This window comes from Pan troglodytes, chromosome 4, assembly GCF_028858775.2.
Source record: "Pan troglodytes isolate AG18354 chromosome 4, NHGRI_mPanTro3-v2.0_pri, whole genome shotgun sequence".
In the NCBI taxonomy this organism is placed as follows: domain Eukaryota; kingdom Metazoa; phylum Chordata; class Mammalia; order Primates; family Hominidae; genus Pan; species Pan troglodytes.
This window is the reverse complement of record NC_072402.2, coordinates 148,599,198-148,617,075: the sequence shown is the minus strand read 5'-3', so window position 1 is coordinate 148,617,075 and position 17,878 is coordinate 148,599,198. Positions and strand designations below refer to the sequence as shown.

Here is a 17,878-nt window from a genome sequence, read left to right as displayed (position 1 = left end):
TATTTGCAGATGATATGCTCGTTGATATGGTTTGGCTGTGTCCCCACCCAAATCTCATCGTGAATTGTAGCTCCCACAATTCCCACATGTTGTGGGAGGGACCTGGTGAGAGGTAATTGAATTATGGGAGCAGGTCATTCCTGTGCTATTCTTGTGATAGTAAATAAGTCTCATGAGCTTTGATGGTTTTATAAAGGGGGAGTTTCCCTGCACAAGTTCTCTTCTCTTGTCTGGCACCATGTGAGATGTGCTTTTCACCTTCTCCATGATTGTGAGGCCTCCCCAGCCATGTGGAACTGTGAGTCCATTAAATCTCTTCCTTTTGTAAACAGCAGAGTCTTGGGTATGTCTTTGTCAGCAGCATGAAAACGAACTAATACGGTCATGTATGTAAAAAATTTTAAATCTTGAAAAAAATATACTAACAACTAATATTTGAGATTAGTAAGATCTTAGGATGCAAGGTCAATAGACAGAACTCCACAATAAACAATCAGAAATTGAAATTTGAAAACAATACTACTTGCAATAGCATTTAAATATGAAACATGAATAGACATAATAAAATATGTGACAATTATAGAACATTGCTGAAAGAAATTTAGAAGGACCAAAATAGAGAAATAGATCTAGTTTATTGGTTGGAAGGCTCAATGTTGTTAAGATATTAATTCTCCCCAAATTCATCCATAGATTTAACACAATCTCTATCAAAATATCCGCCAATATTTTTTGTGTAAAATTCAATGAACTGCCTTAGCTGTGTCTCAGAGATTCTGGTATGTTGTATCTTCGTTTTCATTAGTTTCAAAGAACTTCTTGGTTTCTGCCATAATTTCATTATTTACCCCATAGTCATTCAGAACCATGTTAATTTTCATGGTTTTGAGTGATTTTCTCAGTCTTGACTCCTATTTTTATTACTCTGTGGTCTGAGAGTGTGTTTGGTATAATTTTGGTTCTTTTGCATTTGCCAAGGATTGTTTTATGTCAAATTATGTGGTCAATTTTAGAGTGTGCGCCATGTGGCAATGAGAAGAATGTATATTCTGTTATTTTTGGGTGGAGAGTTCTATAGATCCATTCTATCAGATCCATTTGGTCCAATGTTGAGTTTGGGTCCTAAATATCTTTGTTAATTTTCTGCCTCAATGATCTATCTAACAATATCAGTGGAGTGTTAGAGTCTCCCACTTTTATTATGTGGGAGTCTGTGTCTCTTTGTAGGTCTCTAAGAACTTGCTTTTTTTGTGTTGGCTGCATTTATATTTAGGATAGTTAGACCTTCTTGTTGAATTGAACCCTTTACCATTATGTAATGCCCTTCTTTGTCTTTCTAAATCTTTGCTGGTTTAAAGTCTGTTTTTTGTTTGTTTGTTTGTTTTTTCTTGTCTGAAATCAGAATTGCAATCCCTGCTTTTTTCTGGTTTTCATTTGCTTGGTAAATTTCCCTCCATCCCTTTTTTTTGAGACTATGGGTGTCATTATGTGTGATATGCTCTTGAAGACACCTTACCATTGGGTCTTGCTTTTTTATCCAGCTGGCCACTCAGTGCCTTTTAAGTGGAGGCACTTAGCCCATTTACATTCAAGGTTATTGTTGATGTGTGTCATTGTGCTCTTAGCTGGTTATTATGCTGGCTTGTTGGTGTGGTTGGTTTATAGTGTTACTGGTCTCTGTATTTAAGTGTGCTTTGGTATTAGCTGGTAGGAGTCTTTCCTTTCTATAGTTAGCACTCCTTTCAAGACCTCTTGTGAGGCAGGTTTAAATCTTTCCTGGCTTGTAAGGTTTCAGCTGAGAGGTCCACTGTTAGGCTGATGAAGTTTTCTTTGCAGGTAACCTGTCATTTCTCTCTAGCTGCCTTTAACAGTCTTTTTTTTTTTTTTTCATTTTGACCTTGAAAAACCTGACAATTATGGGTCTTGGTGATGATCTTCTTCTGTAGAATCTTGAAGGAGTTCTCTGTAGTTCCTGAATTTAATTGTTGGCCTCACTAGCAAGGTTGGGGAAGTTTTCATGGATGATAGCCTGAAATACATTTTCCAAGTTGTTTGCTTCCTCCCTTTGAAGAATGCCAATGATTCATAGATTTAGACACTTTACATAACTCCATACTTCTTGGAGGTTTTGTTCATTCCTTTTAATTCTTTCCTATTTATTGTTGTCTGATTGTCTCATTTCAGAGAGCCAGTCTTCAAGTTCTGAGATTTTTTCCTCTACTTGGTCTATTCTGTTGTTATTACTTGTGATTGCATTGTGAAATTCTTGTATTGTGTTATTCAGTTCTGTCAGATCCATTAAGTTGTTTTATACCAGCTATTTCATCCTTCCACTCCTGTATTGTTTTATTTTGATTCTTAGTTGTCTTGGATTGGGTTTTGTTGTTCTCCTGAATCTTCATGATCTTTGTTTCTGTCCATATTCTGAATTGCATTTCTGTCATTTCAGCCAGCTCAACCTAATTCAGAACTCTTGTGCAGTGTTAAGAGGGGAATTCATAGCACTAAATGCCCACATCAAAACATTAGAAAGATCTCAAATTAACAACCTAACATCACAATGGAAAAAATTAGAGAAGCAAGAACAAATCCACTCCAAAGCTATCAAAAGACAAGAAATAACCAAAATCAGAGCTGAACTGAAGGAAATCAAGACACAAAAAAAATCATTCAAAAGGTCAATAAATCCAGTAGTTGGTTTTCTTGAAAAAATTGATAAGAAAGATAGGTCACTAGCTAGACTAATAAAGAAAAAAAGAGCAAACATCAAAATAAACACAATTAGAAATGATGAGGAGAATGTTACCCCTAACCCCATAGGAATAAGAATAACCATCAGAAACTACTTTGAACATCTCTATGCACACAAACTAAAATATCCTAGAAGAGATGGGTAAATTCCTAGACGTATACATGCTCCCAAGATTGAACCAGGAAAAAATTGATTTCCTGAACAGACCAATAATGAGCTCTGAAATTGAATCAGTAACAAGTAGCCTACCAACCAAAAAAAGCCTAGGACCTCATGGATTCACAGGTGAATTCTACTGTATGTACAATGAAAAGCTGGTACCATTCCTACTGAAACTATTCCAAAAAATTGAGGATGAGGGACTCCTCCCCAATTCATTCTATAAAAACAGCATAATTCTGATACCAAAACTTGGCAAGGACACAACAAAAAAAGAAAACTTTAGGCCAATATTGATACACATTGATGCAAAAATCCTCAACAAAATATTTGCAAACCAAATCCAGCAGCACATCAAAAAGCAATACACCACGATCAAGTAGGCTTCATTCCTGGGATGTGAGTTTGCTTCAACATAAGAAAATAAATAAATGTGATTCATCACATAAACGGAACTAAAGACAAAAGCCACATGATTATCTCAATAGATGAAGAAAATGCTTTCAATAAAATTCAACATGCTTTCATGTTAAAAGCTCTCCATAAAATAGATATTGAGGAAACATACCTCAAAATACTAAGAGCCATCTGTGACAAACAGCCAACATCATACTGCATGGGCAAAAGCTGGAGACATCTTCCTTGAAAACTGGCACAAGACAGGATACCCTCTCTCACCACTCTTCAACATAATATTGGAAGCCCTAGCCAGAGCAATCAGGTAAAAGAAATAAAGAGCATCCAAAGAGGAAGGGAAGAAGTAAAACGATCTCTGTTTGCAGATAGCATGGTTCTATATCTAAAAAACCCCATAGTCTCAGCTCAAAAGCTTCTTTAGCTAATGAACAACTTTAGCAAGTTTCAGGATGCAAAATCAGTTTACAAAACTCAGCAGCATTCCTATACACCAACAACAGCCAAGCCAAGAGCCAAATCAGGAAGGCAATCCCTTTCACAATTGCCATAAAAATAATAAAATACCTAAGAATACAGCTAACCGGAGAGGTGAATGATCTCTACAATAAGAATTACAAAACAATGCTCAAAGAAATCAGAGAAGATGCAAGCAAATGGAAAAACATCCCATGCTCATGGATAAAAATAATATCATTAAAATGGGCGTACTTCCCAAACCAAATAACCGATTCAATGCTATTCCTACCTAATTACCAAGGATATTCTTCAGAGAACTATTTTTAAAAATCAATTTTAAAATTCATATGGAAGACAAAAAGATCTCAAGTAGCCAAGGCAATCCTACACAAAAAGAACAAAGCTGGAGGCATTATGTTACCCGACTTCAAACTATACTACAGTGCTGCAGTAACCAAAATGGCTTGGTACTAGTACAAAAACAGGCACATAGACCAATGGAACAGGATAGAGAGCCCCAAAATAAGGCTGCACACCTGGGACCATCTGATCTTCAACAAAGCTGACAAAAGCAATGGGAAAAAGACTCCCTATTCAATAAATGGTGCTGGGTTAATAAACTGGCTATCCATATAAAGAAGATTGAAGCTGAACCCCTTTCTTACACCATGTACAAAAATTAACCAAGATGGATTAAAGACTTAAATGTTAAACCCAAAACTATAAACATTCTGGAAGGCAACCTAGGCAATACCATCCTGGATATAGGAACGGGCAAAGATTTAATGACAAAGACACCAAAAGCAATCATGACAAACGTGACAGTTGACAAATGGGATCTAATTAAACTACAGAGTTTCTGCACAGCAAAAGAAACCATCAACAGAGTAAATAGATAACCTACAGGGTGGAGAAAATATTTGCAAACTATGAGTCTGACAAAGGTCTAATATCCAACATCTATAAGGAACTTAAACAAATTTACAAGAGAAAAACAACCCCATTTAAAAAGTGGACAAATGACATGAATGGACACTTCAAAATAAGACATACATGTGGCCAACAATCATATTTTAAAAAGCTAAATATCACTGATCATTAGAGAAGTGCAAATCAAAACCACAATGAGATAACATCTCATACCAGTTAAAATGGCTATTACTAAAAAGCCAAAAAATTACAAATGCTGGCAAGGTTGTGGAGAAGAAAGAATATTTATACATGGTTGGTGAAAGTGTAAATTAGTTCAACTATTGTGGAAAGCAGTATGGCGATTCTTCAAAGAGCTAAAAGCAAAACTACCATTCAAATCAGCAATCCCATTACTGGGTATATACCCAGAGGAATATAAATCATTCTACTGTGAAGACATATGCATTCAAATATTCACTGCAACTCTACTCACAATAGCAAAGACATGGAATCAACCTAAATGCCCAGCAATGACAGATTGGATAAAGAAAATGTGGTACATATACACCATGGAATACTATGCCGCCATAGAAAAGTATAAATATAGGTATAAAGTATAAATATAAAGTATAAAGTATATTTTTCCTTATGAAAAATATTTAATTTTATCAAATGCTTTTTCTGAATCTATTGATATGATAATATGGCTTTTGTCCTTCATTCCGTTAATGTGATATATCACATTATAGATTTATAGATTTGTGAATATTGAACCATCTTTGTATTCCTGGAATAAACTCCACTTGATGGTGGTGAGCGATCCGTTTAATATATTGTTACATTTGATTTCATGGTATTTTGTTGAGGATTTTTGCATCTATGTTCATCAGGGATATTAGCTTACAGTTTTCTTTTCTTGTAGTGTCTTTATCTGGATTTGGTTTCAGAGTAACGCTGACCCTACAAAATCAGTTTGGAAGTGTTCCTTCTTCTTTAATTTTTTTTGAAGAGTTTGAGAAGAATTGGTACTATTTCTTTACATACTTTGTAGAATTTAGTAATGAAGCCATCAGGTCCTGGGCTTTTCTTTGGTGGGAGACTTTTTCTTACTACTTTCATCACCTTACTTATTATTGGTCTTTTCAGATTTTATATTTCTGCATGTTTCAGTCTTGGTAGGTTGTATGTGTCTAGGAATTTATTCACTTCTGGTGGGTTATTAAATTTGATGGCCTATAATTGTTCATAGTAGTCTCTTATAATCCTTTGTATTTCAATTGTAATGTAATGTATTTCAGGTATTACAACTCATTTCTGATTTTGTCTTCTTGCTTTTTTTCTTAGTCTAGCTAAGGGTTTGTCAATTTGTTTATCTTTTCAAGAAACAAATGTAGTTTATTTGATCTTTCTATTGTTTGTCTTGTTTCTATTTTATTTATTTCAGCTCTGATCTTTATTATTTCCTTCTTTCTACTAACTCTGGGCTTAGTTTTTCTTATCTTTTTAGTTCCTTGAGGTATAACACTACGTTGTTTTTTTGAGATCTTTATCTGTGGTGTAGGCATTTATTGCTATAAACTTTTCTTTTAGAACTGCTTTTTCATAAGTGCGCAATAGAGTATTATTTAGAAAAAGAACTGCTTTTCCTGCATTTCTTATATTTTGATATATTTTGTTTCCACTTTAATTTGTCTGAAGATATTTTTTAGTTTTCCTTTAAATTTATTCATTGATCCATTGGTTGTTAGCATGCTGTTTAATTTCCATGAAATATGTAGAAATTCCCAAAATTCCTTCTGTTATTGATTTCTAGTTTCATACCATTTTGGTTGGAAAAGATACTTGAAATAATTTTAATCCTTTTGTATTTGTTATTTCTTGTTTTGTGAACACACGATCTATATTGGAGAATATTCTATGTGCACTTGAAAAGAATGTATATTATGCTGCTTTTGGATGAAATTTTCTGTATATGTCTGTTAGGTCCCTTTGGTCTAAAGTGTAGTTTAAGTCTGATGTTTCCTTATTGATTTTCTGTCTGGATAATCTGTCCATTGTTGAAGCTGCGGTAGAGAAGTCCTTTACTATTTTTGTATTGCAATCTATATCTTCCTTCAGATCTATTCATATTTGCTCCATTCATCTAAGTGCTCAGATGTTGGTTGCGTATGTATTCACAATTGTTATATCTTCTTGATGAATTGATTCCCTGATGGTTACACAGCAATTTTGTCTCTTTTTGAAGTTTTTACTTAAAGTTTATTTTATCTGATGTAAGTATAGGCACTCCTGCTCTCTTGGTTTTTATTTACATGGTTTATCTTTTTTCATCCTTTCACTTTCTTTCCATATGACTTTCAGTTATAAAGTTGAAGTGAGTCTCTCTTAGCAGCATATAGTTGGGTCACTTAAAAAAATCATTTATTCACTCTCTCTTTTGATTGAAGAATTTAATCTATTTACATTCAAGATAATTATTGATAAGTAAGAAGTTAGTACTATCATTTTATTATTATTTTCTGGTTGTTCTGTAGATTCTTTGTTCCTTTCTTCCTCTCTTGCTATCTTTTTTAGTGGTTAGGTGATTTTCTTTACAGCATACATTGATTCTTTTTCTTTCTTTTTTTCTTTTTTTTTTGAGACAGGGCCTCATTCTGTCCCCCAAGCTGGAGTTCAGTGTCATGATCATGGCTCACTGCAGCCTCGACTTCCCAGACTGAGATCATGGCTCACAGCAGCCTCAACTTCCCAGACTCAGGTAAGTCTCCCACCTCAGCCTCCTGAGTAGCTGGGACTGCAGGTGGGTGCCACCACACCTGTGTAATTTTTGTATTTTTTGCAGAGACAGTGCTTCATTATGTTTCTCAGGCAGTCAATAACTCCTGGGCTCAAGGGATCCAGGCCACCACGGCCTCCCAAAGTGTTGGGATTACAGGGTGAGCCACTGTGCCTCACTGATTCCTTACTTTTTATCTTTTGTGTAAGTAATATAGGTTTTTGCTTTGTGGTTTTTCTAAGGCTTATATAAAATATCTTACACCAATTATGCTATTTTAACTGGATAGCAACTTATCTTTGATCACATTTAAAAACTCTAATCTTTTACTGCCCCTCTCCCACATGTTGTTGTTGATATTGCTGTTTACATCTTTTTGTATTGTGTAGTCCTTAAATTATTGCAGTGATGATATTGCTATTATTATTTTTAATAATTTTATCTTTTAACTTTTATACTAAAGATATAGGTGATTCACACACCACCATGATAGTATTAGGGCATTTTGAATTCTATTGTGTTCTCACTTTCACCAGTTTTTTTATACTTTCATATGTTTTTACGTTACTAGTGTCCTTTTCCTTTAGCTTGAATAACTCCCTTTAGCATTTTTTTGTAACACAGGTCTGGTGATGATAAACTCCCTCAGCTTTTGTTTGTCTGGGAAAGCCATTATCTCTTCTTTGTTTCTGAAGCACAGTTTGCCAGGTACAGTATTCTTGTTTGGCAAATTTTCACGTTCAGCACTTTAAATATATCATCCCACTCTTTCCTGGCCTGTAACTGGAACTCCTTATCTGTTATATGCTTCTTTTCTCTTGCTTTCAAAATTCTCTTTAACTTTTGACAGTTTGATTATAATATATCTTGGTGTCATCTTGTTTGAATTGAATCTGGGGAGACCTTTGGCCTTCCCATACTTGGATATTTAAAAATCAAAGCTATTTTTTTTTTGATATGGAGTTTTGCTTTTGTCACCCAGGCTGGAGTGCAATGGCATGATCTTGGCTCACTGCAACCTCCACCTCCCAGGTTCAAGCGATTCTCCTGCGTCAGCCTCCTGAGTAGCTGGGATTACAGGCATGTGCCACCACGCCCGGCTAATTTTTGTATTTTTAGTAGAGACGGGGTTTTACCACATTGGACAGGCTGGTCTCAAACTCCTGACCTCGGGTGTTCTGCCCACCTCAGCCTCCCGAAGTGCTGGGATTACAGGCATGAGCCACTGTGCCCAGCCCAACCATTTTTTAATAACTGAAGAAGTTTGAATCAAGGACAACACAAAGCAAAGGCACAGTTGTTTTGTTTCAGTGATGATTAACTTCCATGAGGTACTCTTTATGAAAATATGAAACATTTTCCCACATGAAAAGTGAAAGTTATTTAACATGTTGAGTGATACAGTTGAATATGATAGCAAGAAGGTATACTCTGGACAACTTAAAAGCGGGTTCCCATTGGGAGGGCTTTCCTGGCCTGGGTGAGTGATCTGACCTAGATACATGACCTAGGAGGACAGGAGGCTGCAAGTTGGACTTACAGATGGACCTCTGCATAGGGCAAACTATCACAGGCAACACTCAGTGGGAGTGTGTGGTTCCTGAGAAGGTTAGTGTCTGTATAAAGGATATACATCTTTAGGATGTTTCTAGAAAACTGGAGAGAAAGATTTACTAAAATAAACCCAGGTTCTTAATTTCGGTTTAAGCATAAATTTCTACAATTTTTCAGGTGCCTTATGAGTTTTTGTAGATATACCCACAGACACTTAAATGAACGAAACAAGGAACAACAAACAGGACACTTGCTACACATGCCGAGGACCCTCACTTTAGGAATATGTAGAAAACAATGTGGCATTTTCAAATGGATAAAAAGCTGTTCATATCTCCCAAAACTGACTGAATGTTCTAAACTTAAATAAAGAATTATACAAATAATGACAGTGGAGTCATACAAAACTATTTAATTAATGTATATTCAATTATAAATCCAAAGAGGGGAATTTTAATGGTTCAGATGACTCCAGTTTGCCCATCCACTAGCAAGCACACATCTTATATAGGGAAGAAAGTGGGAGACTAGAGCCTGCTGATCCCTCAACTAGTCTTAGGTCTTGCCTGCTGCTCACGTTTATGAGCAGCTTTTCATTCTGAGGGTAATTCTTGAGTTTAAGACACACCTTAGTCTTACAATATACTGCTTCAACACAAGCTATCTTTTTATCTGGTACTCAGCTGAAGAAGCCACCCTAAGAAGTAAGTGTACCCTTGAATTTTACCTTGGGCTCTTTCTCTGGAATCTAATGCCTTGGCCTACCCCATCACAATGAGCTGTGACCCACACTATGTTTTATAAAAAGTGATCTTAGCTGTTGCTTCTATCCTTAGTGTTCATTGTGTATTTTCACTGTAGAAAGTTTCTAAATACTTACATATTTCTGGGCCTTGTGGAATTCTCTGGAGTACTCTTGAGGTATTTCTCATGGCAGGCCAGCTGCAAGAGAGTGGGTAGGGAATGTGAGCCTTGTGGAAGTTATACCCCCAGTGCCTAGCCAGCACAGTGCCTGGCCAGACTAAGTACTTGGCAAGCATTACTTTTTAAATGGATGAATGAATACATTGCTTTCATTCAAAGAGGTTAATGATGACATATTCTTAACACATGAATAATTCTTTAGTGCTTAAATTACCAATAAATGCAAAAAGAATCTGAAAACAAAGATTTTTCTAATTTTTCTGATTGACGCTGGTGTTTCAATGCACATTTATGTAACACAGACCTCATCTACATTTCTTACTTCTGATGGAAGCAAGTAAGCCAGTTTAACAAAAATAAACACTGGCACGCAATTAAATTTTTGGATAACCTGCACATCCTTGGAAGCTTCATTTACCTTTCCCTTTTTACTCATTACCTTTTCTTATGCATCTAACACTGACATCCATCTCAGCTACCATCAGCATTTTGGATTTTTCTTACTGATATGAACATTTTTATGCAGTTGTTTTTAGAATTTCAAGAGTCAAGAGTGACCTAAGTAATTACTAGGTGTTTTAACCCCTAGTTTGTATTTTTGCATAATTTAAAGATTCCAAGTCATTGAATTTTGCTAGTATTTTTTCATTTGCTTCATTAAATCAATTATGCCTCTTGTAAAAAGTAAACTTTGTTTTCCTTAGAGCCCTGGAAACCAACAGGTATACCCACATTGCAGCCACTTATTTCTTTCTTACTGAAAGAATCCTAAGAGACAATAATAATTATTCTCATAACAAATTTTAAATAATAATAATATAACAACAATAATTATACATTTATCTTTTCCAATAATAATAATTACACAATAATAATAATTATATAGACCTTATAACAGTAATAAATATACATATTTGGATGCACAAATAAGATGTATTCAGAATTGGGAATACCCTTCAGTTTTACTACAATTCTACAAATTACCTATATCTAAATGGATAAAGATAAATTCTAAATAAATTTCATAGTGATGAGCTCAAAAAGTAAACCCTTTCTACGTTTTTATTTTAAGTGGAAAGTAATATGGCAAAAAAAAAGGTGGGAAGATGAGGAGAGAGGAGGAGCTGGAAGAGAGGAAGAGAGGAAGGAAGAGGTAGAGGAAGGAAGAGAGAAGAAGGGTAGTCATTTATTCCTGAAGACAATAATGGTGGTAAAAATTCATAGCAATGGCAACAAACACATGGAGCCCTGTCCTAAGTATGTCACATCTATTGATTTGCATATCTTTCACCACAATCTCATGAGGTAGAGAGTATTATTACTCCCATTTTACAGATCAGGAAGCTGAGTCAGGAAGTTGGGATCACTATTTGTACTCTCTAGCCTCACAAAGTTAGGAAGCATTAACAACAACAACAACAAAAAAAAGTTTACTATTTCCAAACTTTAAACTTACTAAAATCAGTGAAGATTTTTTTTTCTCACCTGAGCTGGGCCTTGCTATTTCTAGGGCTTGTGGAGCTGATCTGTATTTCTTTGTCTTGCTTTTCTCTCAGGATCCTTTCAGCAAGCAAGAGGTACGTGGCTGTGGTTTGGGTACACTTGTTGGTTTCTAGAGCTCTGAGGAAAACAAGGCTTGCTTTGTACAAGAAGCAAAATTGATTTAAACATGCAAACAAAAAAGTATAAGCAAATGAAATTCAATGACCTGAAATCTTTAAGTTATGCAAAAATGCAAACTAGGAAACTAAAACACCTAGTGGTTATTTAGGTCACCCGTGAAATTCTGAATAATAAAAAATAAAAATGAGGTAATTATTCAGAGGGCTTCATAAGGTTGCAGAGTGAAGTCACTGCCCTATAGGGTTAGCAAGCATGGTACCCAACCTATCCTCAGGTGTCACTGTCTTAAAACCTATGTGATCCTGGGCAGGCTACTTACCCTCTCTGTGTTTTGATTTCTTCATCTTTAAAAGGGGAATAATAATAACACCTACTATATTAGGGTTCTCTAGAGGGACAGAACTAATAGATGTATATATAAAGCGGAGTTCATTAAGGAGTATTGACTCACATAATCACAAGGTGAGGTGCCACAGTAGGCCGTCTTCAAGCTAAGGAGCAAGGAAGCCAGTCTGAATACCAAAGCTGAAGAACTTGAAGTCTGATATTCGATGGCAGGAAGCATTCAGCATGGGGGAAAGATGTAGGCCGGAAGACTAAACCAGTCTAGTCTTCCCACGTTCTTCTGCCTGCTTTAATACTGGCCTCACTGGCAGCTGATTAGAATGTGCTCACCCAGATTGAGGGTGGGTCTGCCTTTCCCAGTCCACTGACTCAAATGTTAATCTCCTTTGACAACACCGTCACAGACACACCCAGGAACAATCAAGTTGGGAATATTAACCATCACAAGTCCTCCCCTTGTCAACTTGAACCCATATACATCTCCTGAAACCATACATAATCTTCAAACAAAGACAATAATAAGGTCATAATTACACCTAACATAATGCAACTATTCTTCGTACAACTGGAAATGCACCAATCCCCAACCCAAATGCTATTACATAAAATTAACAACGCTTAAATGCTAATATAAAGTCAATAAATCTTATATGATGAAGAAAAAAGGAAATAAAATATTTTCTTAGTACAAGTGTATAAATGCACAAACATGTTCTTAACAAAATAAGGAGGAAATACTCATGACAATTATCGTCCTCATTTCTGCAACTGGTCACATGGTCGTAGCTGGCATCGATGACTGCCTTATTCTACTACCCATTCTGTATTCCCTTTGACTTCAGCAAGCACCTCAGCAGGTCGTGGTTTTTTTACCTGGTGGAGTGACCCAAACCTTCATTCCTGAGGGGTCTGGAACCCATTTGCAGTTCTGCCTGAATAGGGCTGTTGCAGTTTCCCAATGACCCTCATCACAGGGCATGGTAAAACTAAGAGATGCCCTAACTCCTGTATTCCACACATACTCTTCCTTAGCTTCACTGTGGTGTAGTAGACTGATTTCATCTTGATAGTCTGGGAAAATCACCCCAACCAACACTGTAACTCCCTTCTTAGCCTGTTGACTTAGGTAGGAAAAGTGTCCAGGTGGCAATCTTAACTTCCAGTTAAATTGAATCGTTATTGTTTCCCCTGTTGGCAGCATTCCTCCCTCTGGAACTGAGACCTCTAGGCCAGCAGAATATAATGTCATGGGAACAGGAAACAAAAATGTTGCTAGTGTGTCATTAGAGGTGATGGAGAGTGGTGCCACTTCCACTTCCACCCCTTGATTTCTGGACCTGTGAATCCTGGCTATGGGAGAAACAGTACCATATATTGGATGCTGATTCAGAGCATACACAGCCCTCTGGATAACTTTGCCCCAGCCCTGCAAAGTATTGTCACATAGTTGGTGTTGTAAGTGTGACTTCAAAAGGGCATTCTACCTGCTTCAGGATGATGGGGAACATGGTAAGACCAGTGAATTCCATGAGTATGAGCACAGTGCCACACTTCTTTAGCCGTAAAGTGAGTGCCGTGGTCAGAGGCAATGCTGTGTGGAATACCATGATGGTGGATGGTGGATAAGGCATTCTGTGAGTCCATGAATGGAAGTCTTGGCAGAAGCATTATACACAGGATAGGCAAACCCATATCCAGAGTAAGTGTCTATTCCAGTGAGGACAAATTGCTGTCCTTTCCATGATGGAAGAGGCCCAATATAATGAACCTGCCACCAACTAGCTGGCTGATCACCCCAAGGAATGGTGCCATATCAAGGGCTCCGTGTTGGTCTCTGCTGCTGGCAAATTGGGCACTCAGCAGTGGCCGTAGCCAGGTCAGCCTCGGTGAGTGGAAGTCTATGTTGCTGAGCTCATGTGTAACTTCCATCCCTGCCACCATGGCCACTTTGTTCATGGGCCCATTGGGCAATTACAGGGGTGGCTGGGGATAGAGGCTGAGTGGTGTCCACAGAATGAGTCATCCTATCCACTTGATTATTAAAATCCTCCTCTGCTGAGGTGGCCCGTTGGTGAACATTCACATGGGATACAAATGTCACAGTTTTTGACCACTCAGAGAGGTCCATCCACATACCTATTTCCCAAATTTCTTTGTCACTAATTTTCCAGTCATATTTCTTGCAAGTCACTAACCATCCAGCCAAACCATTGGCTACAGTATATAATTTCACATCTGGCCATTTTTCCTTCCACGCAAAGTGCACAGCCAGGTGCACTGCTCAAAGTTCTGCCCACTGGGAAGATTTTCCTTCACCACTGTCATTCAGGGATGTCCTAGAAAGAGGTTGTATTGCTGCAGCTGTCCACTTTTGGGTGGTGCCTGCATGTCATGCAGAACCATCTGTGAACCAGGCACTAGTCTTCTCTTTCTCTGTCAACTGATCATAAAGAACTCCCCATGAGACCATCAGTGCAGGCTAGGGGAGAGAAGGCAGGGTTGCAGGAGTGGAGTACATAAGCATTTGAGCCACTTCCTCATGTAACTTACTTGTGCTTTCAAGACCTGCTCAAGCCCAATTACGTATACACCACTTCCATTTGATGATGGAATGCTGCTGTGCGTGCCCCACTTTATGGCTACATGGGTCAGAAAGCACCCAGTTCATGATAGACAGTTCAGGTTGCATGGTAACTTGATGACCCATAGTCAAATGTTCAGTTTCCACCAAAACCCAGTGACAGGCCAAGAGCTGTCTCTCAAAAGGAGAGTAGTTATCTGCAAAAGATAGCAGGGCCTTGCTCCACAATCCTAGAGGCCTCCATTGTGATTCACTTATGAGGGCCTGCCAAAGGCTCCCAACAACATTCCTGTCTGCCACTGTGCCTCAAGCACCATTGGATCTGCTGGGTCATATGGCCCAAATGGCAGAAAAGCTTGCACAGCAGCCTGGACCTGTTGCAGAGCCTTCTCCTGTTCTGGACCTCACTCAAAAGTGGCAGCCTTTTGGGTCACTCAATAAATGAGCCAGAATAACACACCCAAATGAGGAATATGTTGTCTTCAAAATCTAAATAGGCCCATTGGGTGTTATGCCTCTTTCCTTGTTGTAGAAGGGGCCAAATGCAGAACTTATCCTTCACCTTAGAAGGAATATCTCGACAGGCCCCAACCACTGAACTCCTAGAAATTTTACTGAGGTAGAAGGTCCCTGAATTTTAGTCAGATTCATTTCCCATCCTCTGGCATACAAATGTCTCACCAACAAATCCAGCGTGTTTGCTATTTCTTGCTCACTGGGTCCAATCAGCATAATGTCATCAATGTAATGGACCAGTTTGATATCTTGTGGAAGGGAAAAGTGATCAAGATCTCTCCAAACAAGATTATGACACAAAGCTGGAGAGTTGATATACCCCAAAGATAGGATATTGCTGGCCTTGCTAGCTGAAGGCAAATTGCTTCTGGTGGGCCTTATGGACAGGAATGGAGAAAAAGGCATTTGCCAAATCAATGACTGCATACCAGGTACCAAGAGATGTGTTAATTTGCTCAAGCAATGAAACCATTTCTGGTACAGTAGCTGCAATCAGAGTCACCACTTGGTTAAACTTATGATAATCCACTGTCATTCTCCAAGATCCATCTGTCCCCTTCACAGGCCAAATAAGAGAGTTGAACTGGGATGTAGTGGGAATCACCAACCCTGCATCTTTCAAGTTTTTGATGGTGGCGCTAATCTCTACAATCCCTCCAGGGATGTGATATTGTTTTTGATTTACTATTTTTCTAGGTAGAGGCAGCTCTAATGGCTTCCATTTGGTCTTTCCCACCATAATAGCCCTCACCCTACCAGTCAGGGAGCCACTGTGGGGGTTCTGCCAGATGCAAAGTATGTCTATGCCAATTATGCATTCCAGCACTGGGGAAATGACCACAGGATGAGTCCAGGGACCCACTAGACCCACTGTAAGTCAGACAAAAGCTAAAACTCCATTAATTACCTGATCTCCATAAGCCTCTACTTTTACTGGAAGGCCACAATGATGTTTTAGGTCCCTGAAATCAATGTCAGCTCAGAGCCAGTGTCCAGTAGTCCTCAAAATGTCTGATCATTTCCCTTTCCCCAGTGCATAGTTATCCTGGTAAAAGGCCAGAGGTCTCCTTGGGGAAGGATGGGAGAAAGATTAACAGCATAAATTGTTGGTAGTGTAGTGGGGTCATTCCTCAAGGGGACCTGGCCTCCTCTTCATTGAAGGGGTTCTAGGTCTGTAAACTGGTTCAAGTCTGGAAATTGATTGAGGGGCTATGATTCTGTTTATATAATTCAAATTAGTCTTTTGTCCACTCAGCCTGGAAGTTTTCTGCTTATATAAATTAAGTAAGAATGCAGTGGGCTTCCTATCAATTTCACTTTTAGGAACACTGTGATTAATTAGCCAATGCCAGAGCTCTACATGAGTCAGACTATTCTAATGGCTGCTTTGCCTCTGCTGTCCATTACAGTAGCTATGCCCACCTTGCCTTTGATGGTTGAGTGCCGCCACTTGGCTCGTGCCACCTCAGGATCCAATTATTCCCATTGCATTTAAATTTTGTAGTTGAGTGACTGCGGTTCCCACTGTTAGATCTGGCATACAGAGAAGAGCAATCACAGAGCTCTTCAAGGATGCAGATGCTGCCCTCACGAATCTGTTTTGCAAAGTATTAGTGAAGGGTATGTCTTCTGGACCCTCCCAGCTTGGATGAGTAGGTCTAAAGTGACTAATCCACTCCAGCATCCCAATCTTCCTAAGCCTTTTGATCCCTCCCTGTACGTTACACCAAGGGAGATTAGGCATTTCCAGCTCACCCACAGTGGGCGATCTTTTAACCCATATTTCAGCTAACCAAGCAAACCAACAATTAGAACCTTTTTAACTCCCTGAGCTGCAACATTAAATGCATAATCCCTGTGTAGTGGGCCCTAATCAATAAATTCAGCCTGATCAACCTCTATGTTTCTTCCAACATTATCCCACACCTTTAATAGCCATTCCCCTGCCTGTTCTCCAGATTTCTGCTTATATAAATTAGAAAACTCAAGTAGTTCTTTTGGAATGTAGCACACCTCCTTGTGGGTCACACTATGAACCTCACCTCTAGGGGCCTGCTTCTAGTTATAGGTTGGGAGTGGTTCCTGAGGAGAATAAACATTGTCTTGCCTCACAACTGCCTCAGGGGAGGCCATCACTGTTGCCTCAGGCAGCACAGGCTTTATCTTCTCAGACAAAAGTGGAAAAGCTGATGGCAGCGTGGGTCAGGGAGGGGATGTTGCCCCCATTGGGGATGGGGAAGTTGTTTCTTCTGGCAAAAAAAGGCTCATCAGAATTTACAAATTCAGTGTCCCCAGCTTCATCAGGAATGCTGATAGAAATAACTATATTATAGATTCACAAAAACTTTTTATTCCTGTCAGACTTTCAAATTCATGATAAGCTGTTTCACAACCCTAGGTAGTTGTAAGCTAAATAGCATTAAATATGCATATTAAAGGAAATAACCCAGGTGAAAATCAAATAGCAAATTTTACATCATAAGGTACAGAGAAAAGAAGTCTGGTGTGCTAGAGGGAGATTAAAAATGAATGTCAAATCAAACATAAAATTACAAAAATCTGTCATGGGATTATATAAGAAAATCAATCGTATTTAGGTAGGGACTACCTATCTTTTAACTGGATCAATGAGCTCTGGGCAGAGCCCACACTTAATCCTGGGTTTCCAAAAAGGGAGAATTATTATGAGGTTAGACAATGTGATGTTTTTACAGTACACTTTAAACAATTTGTTTGAAACAGACATTTCTAAGTGTCTACACTACACTCTTCTTTAAAAACCCAAGAGTAACCTGTTTCAATAACTATTTTAGTCAGTAAATCAGGTAACATAATACAAAAGCAAGCAGTTTAAAGCTGAGAT

At 38.2% G+C, this 17,878-nt stretch overlaps 1 protein-coding gene across 5 annotated transcripts in view; it reads right to left on the bottom strand.

Moving 5' to 3' along the window:
- The window catches only part of IRGM (immunity related GTPase M), a 54,206-nt gene that overhangs the window by 11,193 nt on the left and 25,135 nt on the right, over positions 1 to 17,878 (bottom strand). For 2 of the 5 annotated variants that reach the window (XR_010156806.1, XR_010156805.1), the window contains exons 3-4: positions 11,436 to 11,570; positions 9,907 to 9,968 (exon numbers count right to left, since the gene is read on the bottom strand). Coding sequence is in view for 2 of the 5 variants with exons in the window: in XM_063810180.1 (XP_063666250.1) it covers positions 9,907 to 9,968 (62 nt within the window). In the remaining 3 variants the exon portion in view is untranslated. Of the gene's footprint in view, positions 1 to 9,423; positions 9,969 to 11,435; positions 11,571 to 17,878 lie in introns of those variants that run through there. The other 3 variants (XM_063810180.1, XM_063810179.1, XR_001717390.3) reach the window with 2 other exon arrangements.